Raw genomic sequence first — 8773 nt, 5'->3', positions numbered from 1 at the left:
GTGATGACCAGAGCCCAGACAGTGTCACAGAGAGGCCACGGCCCGCAGACCGGAGGCCCTGTCTGCCCGGCGTGGACGCCTCGCCACTCCCAGGGAGGACGGCCTGCCCGTCGCTGCAGGAGGCCACGCGCCTCATCCAGGAGGAATTTGCCTTCGATGGCTACCTGGACAATGGGCTGGAGGCTCTGATCATGGGTACGTGGGGGCTGCAGATGCCCCAGAGGAGGCCTGGGCCCGGGAGAGCCCCACAGGGGACTCAAGGCCGCCCCACGCCCGCCCCCCAGCCCCGCAGCCGAGATCAGCCACGAGGAATCCAGACAAGCAGCCTTGCCACCATCTCACTTGTCTCCATCGTTTTGCAAAACCAGGGGAGTACATCTTCGCCTTGAAAGATCTCACCTTTGCCACTTTCTGTGGTGCCATTTCTGAGAAGTTCTGCGACCTGTACTGGGATGAGAAGTTGCTGCAGAACCTCTTTAGAGTGGTGAACGGGCAGGCGTTGCCCTCCCCAAGGTGGGTGCCCAGGTCGGCCCTGCATCCCCGCCCCTCCTGGACACCCACTGTGCTCGGGCTCTACTGCCCCGACGCGGCCCAGCCTTCCCCTCCCAACCCTCGGCTTCTGTCTGGCTGCCGTCTCCAGGGGGCCACCCTTGGTGGAGCTGGGGGGGCGTCCCAGCAGCCCCTCCTGGGCCTGACGCTGACCCACAGCCTCGTGGGCCTGACGCCAACCCACAGCCCCTCCCGGGCCTGACGCCGACCCACAGCTTTCCCGTCGGGCCTGAGTTTCTTCTGGAGGAAGAAAGGGCTTGCAGGGAATATGAGGCAGGGGCTCTCCGGGAGGCTGCAGGGGGCCTGGGCAGTGGTGGCCACAGGGCTCCCTGCTCAGAGGGACCAGTGTGAGGGCCCCAAGGAAGAGAGGAGACCCCCAAACAGGCGGCCCCAGACCCCGCAGGGCCCGGCACCGAGCCGTGTTCGGTGGGGCAGCGGCCACCCCACATTGCCTTGCTCACAGCTCCATGCAGTGCTGGCAGCCTGGGCAGCTCCTGCGCCTGTGTGTGGCGTAAACTCACAGCTGTGAACAAGTGCACCCACCCCAGCCCCAGCCTCCCCGGCCCGCAGCCCTGAGAGACTGCTCCAGAGCCCCCCAGGGACCCCAAGCAGTGAATGATCCAGGGACCCCATTGGCTCCTGCCACCCCCTTAGTGACCGGGAGGGTGAGCTCCTGCTGCCTCTAGTGAGGGCTCCGCATGGCCGTGTGGGCCTGTGGGCCTGGCCCTGTGGAGACTGAAGCCTCCTCCCAGTGGGCAGGGGTGGAGACGTGGGGACGGCCACCTGACCTGCATTCTTGCTGTCAGCACGGTTGAGGACGCTGAGTCACAGCTCGAGAGTAGCCGGAGCCCCCGCTCCCCGTCCAGCAGGAGACCCTCGCTGCACCCCCTGGGTAAGTGCTGGGCAGGTCCCGTGGCAGGAGCTCTGCAGCCTCCTCTGTGCTCTACAGTTCAGGGGGCACCCCGGGGTCCTGGCGGCCTCGGACTGCGCGGCTCTGGCGGCACTGCCTTTGCCCCAGGGGTGCCCCAGCCAAAGGCCGTCCTCTCCTGGGGGCGAGCAGGAACCCGGGGCCTTGGAGGTGAGGGGTCCTCTGTCACCAGTCACTGGGACAGTGGGAGCCGCCAGGAGCCAGGCGGGATCCCCTCTCCAAGCAGAGGCAGGCCTGTGAGCCTGGGGCTTTGGTAACAAGGCAGAAGCGGCTGCCGAAAGACCCTGGGGCTGGGCTACTGGCTCGTTAGCCCCGGGCTCCCAAGGCACATGAATGCCGGGCTGGGGAAGTCCCAGTGTCCGGCCAGCAGGCTCGGTGTTAGGGACAAGGTGGTGGCGGTGGTCACCCTCAGGCTGTCCATGGTCGTGGCCAGGTTTGGTGATGGACCCAGTTCCTATTCCAACAAGTCGGAGACCAAGCAGGCAGACTGGGGCATGAGGCCTGTGCACTCCTGGGTGGCAGGAAAGCCAGGGACAGAGCTGGGGACCACTTTTTAAATTCCAGAAGAAAAGAGCAGAGCGTGAGGGGGCAGAGGGACACAGTGCTGATAGTGGAGCCAGCGAGGACAGGGCCCGGCCCCACCCCAGGGCGAGTAAGTTTGGAACCAGTGAGGGCCCAGAGAGGGGCTCCATCTGGGGAGAGGCCTCGCGCTGTAATCCGGCGCCATGCGGCAGTTCAGGGTCCCAGCATCTCCCCGGCACTGGGAGGCGGCAGTGCCTCGGGGGCGCCCGTGGTGGGTGCAAGAGAGAAGGGCGTTGGGCACACAGGCACCACCAGCCTCCCAGTAAAGCCTGCCCAGGCTCCGCCCACAGGAGCCGCTATCCACGTAACCCGTGTCTCTTTCTTTCAAGGAAAAGAGAAGCCAGCCATGGCCAGGACCAGCAGCAGGACCTTGGTGTCGGATGTGGACTCGGAGGCACTCTCCCGGGGAAACTTTGAGGTGGGGTTTCGGCCTCAGAGGTCCGTAAAAGCCGAGAGAGCGCAGCAGCATGAGGTTGGCGAGGACAGACGGCCAGCTGGCGGGGCCTCGGACGCGGAGGTGGTGACCCGACTGGCCAGGTCCAAGGGGGGCGGCCCGGCCGTGTCCCCTGGCCCAGCCGGATTCCAGAGCTGCAGCCCCGGCTGGTGCAGCGCCTTCTACGAGGCCGACTGCTTCGGGGCCGACGTCCACAACTATGTGAAGGACCTGGGGCGGCAGCAGGTGGACGGGGCCCTGCCCGACACCCAGAGCCCGGTGAGTCCCAGGCCTCGGCACTGCAGGGTGGTGCAGGGGCCTCCTTCCAGCAGGGCTTCCCAGTCACTGCAGGTGACGGATGGCACCGTGTACCCAGAGCCCCAACCAGGATGACACTGGTCCTGGTGCCCCCACCCCGTGGCCGTCAAGATGGTCAGGGCCCCCTCCCCGGGCTGAGCTCCACGTCGGGACAGGCTCGTCTACACGGGTGCTCCTGGTGGCTCCAGGTCTGGGGGCACGGAAGGGCTTTTCTCTCATGGTTGCCGGGGCGACAGGTTCCCAGGAGGCCCCTCCATGCTCGTGACCCGGTTGCGTTTGGCCGTGTCTCCCATGGGACAGGCACCGTCTCCGGGCCCTTGGGCAGCCTCACTCTGCGGTGAAAGAAAACACCAGAAACGCCTGCCCAGCAAGTCCAGGCTGGGCCTGGTCACCGCACACTGGCCTGGGCTTTCTGGCCAGCAGTGCCATCCTGGGTCAGAAGCAGCTGCAACTCCTCCCTGGCCAGCAGGGAGGTCTTAGACCGGGGAGTCCTGGGTGCAGGAGAGGCCCGCAGAGCTCTGGACTCAAGGCAGGGCCGGAGACCCAGAGCCCCAGGACTCCAGGGTAGGTGACAGGAGGGGCCCAGCGGCCATCAGGAACCTCTCCCACCACCATCAGCCTCGACCCCCAAGCCGCAGTGGGAAGCCTCCCCCAGCCTCTGGGCATCAGAGCCCTTCCTGGGGCTCCTCCTTGCTCCTCTCCGGCCGCCTCCCAGCCTCCACTCTATGACTCAGTCCAGAACATGAGCCGGCGTCTCTTCAGGGCAGGTGAGGGGACAGGGGTTAAGTTCTGTGAAGCGTTCACTTTATTCAGCTTCTGGGCCACGTGAAAGACCCACATGGTGCTACAGCCTCTGCACCTCGGACGCCCCACACAGGGCCTGCGGGGGCTTCGAGGACACAGGCCTCCCCTGGGGCTGGGAAGAGAAAGGGCGGCCTGCACAGCAGACACCAAACGACCTGGCCCCAAACGCACGGCGTCCCCCAGGGAGCACTTGGCCCCAAAACTCACGGAGTCCAGCAGGGAGCACTCGGCCCCCAAATGCCCAGCGTCCTGCAGGGAGCACTCGGCCCCCAAATGCCCAGCGTCCTGAGGAGCACTCAGAACCCTGAAAGCCCAGTGTCCAGCAGGGAGGACTCGGCCCCAAGTGCATGGTGTCCTGAGGAGGACTCGGCCCCCAAATGCACAGCGTCCAGCCCGTGGCCACAGCCTCACGTTTCTCTTGGAGGAACTACTGTGTCTGTTTCAAAACAGAAGGCTCAGAAAGACAGCAAGGGCAAAAACAAGCTGGAGACAGATTTTCACGTCTGCAGCCCGGAACGCACACAGTGCAGCCAGGGCCATTCGCTGGGGCGGCCGGAGCAGCTGGTGGGTGGGCGTTTCCTCCTTTCAGCGCTGACCCCCACCTGCCAGCGCCAGCCGTGTGCCCTGGGGCTGTGGAACCGGCATCCGTGTCTCCCAGAGTCGGGGTGAACAGCACTGGTGTGGGTTCCTCCCCCATCTGTCTGCACTGGTGAAGCCTGGCCTCGTGTTTCCCTCCTCACCGCCCTGTGTGTGATGTAGACCTTAGTTCCCGTAGATTTATTAAAATCAGTCAAGACCGTCCTTCTCAAGGAGTCTGCCTGTGGTTCCCACATGAGGGACGCCCCTAACGGACGTCGAGTCTGACTGTGAACGGAGGCTGTGGAGGTGCCGCCCCGAGACGAGTCTGCGTGAGCTGCACTCCAGCCGGGTGGGCATCCGGGCTCGCAGGCACCCACCTCCGGGTTCTCGGACGCCGCGGGGTACACAGACCTTTCCCGGGAGATTTTCTCGACATCAGCCTCTCTGCAAATGGACGGGGGTGAGGGGGCCGGATGGAGCCTGGCGCGGGTGACCTCCGGGGCCCGGACGAAGGCCCTGTGCTGCAGGCCATGGGGGACGTGGCCACCACCATCCTCAGAAGCCAGGACCAGGTGCCCCGGCAGCGGAACACAGCTCCGTGGGGATACCTGCGTTTACCAACCTTGACCTGCCCTGCCCAGCAGGTCCCTTCCTTGATGATGGCATGTTCTAGATGCTGTCCACAGGGTAGCCAACAGCCATGTGTGGCTACTGAGCTCTGGAAACATGGCTCACGTGACCGAGGACCTGATACTTTAATTTCACTGCACTTTAGGCAGCCACAGGCAGCCTGCATCCCAGTGTGGGAGGCGGGGTTGCACTTGGCTGGGCGGCAGCAGGATCCAGAGGGCTTGGGGAACCTGGCTTAGTGGCCGAGGTCCTGCAGAGGGCCTGGTCTTTACGCAGCTGGGACCACGGCCCACACCGCCGTAGCCGGGAGCCTGGCCCTCCGTGGCACCCCCACTGCCGTCGCTGAACCCGTGCACGGGAGAAGACAGCACAGGGACCCCGTCTCCATGAACCGCCAGATAGAGCGGACTCAAGTAGTTACACAGAAATGTTGCCTGCATTTTTTTATTTTGCAAAAAACATTCAAAAATTAACACTATCAACAGAGCGGTCACTGGCGGCTGACGAGGCGGAGGGGGTGGATCTCAGCCAACTGCATGTCACAAAAGGAAGCCTGGTGGATGGGTTCGCGGATGAGCCCCTCGGGGCGGTCGCCTCCTGAACTCCTCACAGGAGGCTGTGGGCCAAGGGCTGCCGCGTCTCTCGCCTCTGCCCCCAGCCAGGTGCCCCTGCCCCGTGGCACCTCACAGTCCCCCCGAAGACCTGCTGCTCAAGGCCCAGTTCCCATGGACCCCCAAGGCTTCCCAGACCCCCCACCACCAGAATCACCACCCTCCTCAGTAATGGGCCAAGCCCCATGGGTGCAGGAGGAGGCTGTATCTGCCTCTGTGCCCCTGGAGGGAAGGGCAGTCTCGGGGTCACTGACCTGGCAGCACATCCTCAGGGCACCCCTCCTCCAGCCTCTACACCCGTGTGCCTGTCCCGCAAGACAGGAGTGCTCAGATGAGGGGCTGCCTGGCCAGGCGTGGGAGGCATCCTGGGACAACGGGGCGCCCTCTCCCTGAATGTAGTCCCGTCCCAGGAGGCTCAGCCCCAGCTGGTGTCTGTGCGTGAAGCAGAGCCCGGCAGCCCTTGCCCCCGGCTCCTGCAGTCAGGACCTGTCGCCTGGCCTCAGTGCTGCTTCCCTCCCGGAGACAGCCCTGGGGATGAGGTCCCCGGCTCCACCTTCTAGGCAATAACTCAGACTCTGGGCACGTTCAGGAGAAGCACCCCAGGCGTGCGCTCACACTCACACTCACACGCTCACGCTCACACTCACACGCTCACGCTCACGCTCACACTACAGAGCAGCCAAGGGCCGGGGCAAACCCTGCGGCCACTGCTCAACACACCGCAGTGCGCAGCCAGTGGGTTCCCGGAGGAGGTTTTCAGGGGCTCGTGTGCACAGGACAGCTGGAATCCGTGTCGTTGGGCTTAAGTTTAAAAGAAAGGCAAGGCTGGTGCAGTGGCTCATGCCTGTAATCCCAGCACTTTGGGAGGCTGAGATGGGAGAATTGCTTGAACCCAGGGAGTTGGAGGTTGCACTCCCACCTGGGCAACAGAGCGAATCAGGCCACTGTACTCCAGCCTGAGTGACAGAGCAAGACCTCGTCTCAAAAAAAAAAAAAAAAAATTTAAATTAAAAAGTCAATAAAAATTAAAAACGGCTGGGTGCGGTGGCTCACGCCTGTAATCCCGGCACTCTGGGGCGCCGAGGCGGGTGGATCACCTGAGGTCGGGAGTTTGAGATCATCCTGACGTGGAGAAACCTCATCTCTACTGAAAATACAAAATTAGCCAGGCGTGGTGATGGGTGCCTGTAATCCCCGCTACTCGGGAGGCTGAGGCAGGAGAATCAATTGAACCTGGGAGACAGAGGTTTCAGTGAACTGAGATCGCACCATTGCACTCCAACCTGGGCAACAAGAGAAAAACTCCGTCTCCGGATCACGAAGTCAGGAGATCGAGACCGTCCTGGCTAACACAGTGAAACCCTGTCTCTACTAAAAAATACAAAAAAAAATTAGCCGGGCGTGGTGGCGGGCGCCTGTAAGTCCCAGCTAATCGGGAGGCTGAGACAGGAGAATGGCATGAACCCGGGAGGCAGAGCTTGCAGTGAGCCGAGATCACACCACTGCACTCCAGCCTGGGCGACAGAGCGAGACTGTGTCTCAAAAAAATAAAAAAAAATTAAGTTAAATTAAAAAGTAAAAAGGCAGACACCTGAAGACACACGCGATGCACGCTGAGGAGGTCATACTGCCGCCCCCCGCCCCCAACCCAGCCCGCAACATGCACTTGGGTGTCCAGAGGTGGCACCGCCCTGCCTGCTTGGGCAGGAGGGCCTGGTGCTGATTTGGGTGGGGTCTGGTTCCCCTGAGGGCCCAAGCTGGTGGTCACACGGCAGTCCCCTGAGCATCCCCCACAAGGGCCTGTGAGTGAGGGACACGGGGGGCAGCCGGCCCCAACTGGGCACTGCCCTGTGAGCCTGGGGACTGCCGAGGGTCCCGCAGAACACACTGCCCAGGCTGGGGCCGGCCTCGCTGGCTGGGTGGGCCTCTGTCTCCATGGGACCCTACCCTGCAGCTGGTCTCCAAGGCCAGGGAGGCCCCAGTGGGGTAGGGCCTGGCCCTGGATGTGGCTGACGTGTGTTGGGGCTGCCTGGGGCTTAGGCGCTGTGTTTTGTCCCCAGGAGCTGGAACAGCAGCTCATGATGGAGAAAAGAAACTACCGCAAGACCCTCAAGTTCTACCAGAAACTCTTACAGAAGGAAAAGAGGAACAAAGGTAAAGCCTGCGTGGGCCCAGGTCCCAGACCCCGGCCGCAGGCAGCCCGGCCCCCGCCCACTCTGCTGTGCCCACAGGGTCCGACGTCAAGACCATGCTGTCCAAGCTGAAAGGGCAGCTGGAAGAAATGAAATCCAGGGTGCAGTTCCTCAGCTTGGTCAAGAAGTATCTGCAGGCAAGTGGGCTCCGGACCCCACTCTGCTCCGGGCGACAGCAGCTTCAGACGGGCCTCCGGGCCTCCCGCTGTCGGACGCGGCAGATCTGTCCGTGTGAAAAATCATAAAAGGGGCCCTGATGTGAGGGTCCAACGGCAGGAAGCCCCGGGGCGAGGGGCGGAGCGACCGAGTGCCTGTGTCCCGCCCGGCAGGTCCTATACGCAGAGCGCTGGGGCCTGGAGCCCTGCGCCCTCCCGGTGATCGTGAACATCGCGGCCGCGCCCTGCGACACGCTGGACTTCAGCCCCCTGGACGAGTCCTCCTCACTCATCTTCTACAACGTCAACAAGCACCCGGGCGGCCGGCAGAAGGCCCGAATCCTGCAGGCCGGCACGCCGCTGGGGCTCATGGCCTACCTGTACTCCAGGTGCGTCGGGAGAAAAGCTCACCCCGAAAGGGAGACGTAGCCTTGGGTGCTGAAGAGAGGTGGGGAGTGTGCCCTTGCCCCTCAGCTAGGCTGTTCGCACTTTTTAGTTTAGAAAAATGTTTAATCGGGGTTTAGGGTTTAGGCCAACGTGCACTAGATGCCGCCGGCAGCTTTGCAGAGCCCCAGGCCAGAGTGGCCTCCGCTGCCTGTGGACCTGGGCACCGGGTCTCAGGGTGCGCCTGGTGGTCCCTGGAGGTGCTGGGGAACCCGCCCTACATAATTAACTCACCGAACGGCTTCCAAAAATCACACACACGGGCAGCTCAGCAATGTGGCCTGGACTCCATCCAACTCACCGGGTCAGAACACCGGGGTCATGAGCTCTAGGGATGGGCGAGGCTGGGTGATACTGCAGCCCCCGCTCCGTGTGCGCACTGGCTGCAGGGACGGTATGGGGTATAGTGTGTGTGCACGTGTGTGATCTGTGGTGTGGGGTAGTGTGGTGTGTGTGTGGTGTGTGGCGTGGGGTATAGTGTGTGTGTGTGGTGTGCGGTGTGGGGTATATGTGTGTGTGTGGTGTGCAGTGTGGGGTATAGTGTGGTG

At 63.2% G+C, this 8773-nt stretch overlaps 1 protein-coding gene across 1 annotated transcript in view; it reads left to right on the top strand.

Annotated features, from left to right (window-relative positions):
* KNDC1 (kinase non-catalytic C-lobe domain (KIND) containing 1) overlaps positions 1–8773 on the top strand; it is a 67341-nt gene that overhangs the window by 40097 nt on the left and 18471 nt on the right. Inside the window, exons 14-20 of the mRNA XM_011980847.1 lie at positions 3–195; positions 369–513; positions 1356–1441; positions 2389–2771; positions 7495–7588; positions 7666–7763; positions 7956–8170. Of these exons, the coding sequence (XP_011836237.1) occupies positions 3–195; positions 369–513; positions 1356–1441; positions 2389–2771; positions 7495–7588; positions 7666–7763; positions 7956–8170 (1214 nt within the window). The remainder of the gene's footprint in view (positions 1–2; positions 196–368; positions 514–1355; positions 1442–2388; positions 2772–7494; positions 7589–7665; positions 7764–7955; positions 8171–8773) is intronic.

This window comes from Mandrillus leucophaeus, unplaced genomic scaffold (assembly GCF_000951045.1).
Source record: "Mandrillus leucophaeus isolate KB7577 unplaced genomic scaffold, Mleu.le_1.0 Scaffold219, whole genome shotgun sequence".
NCBI lineage: Eukaryota > Metazoa > Chordata > Mammalia > Primates > Cercopithecidae > Mandrillus > Mandrillus leucophaeus.
This window is presented reverse-complemented; position numbering and strand designations above follow the sequence as displayed.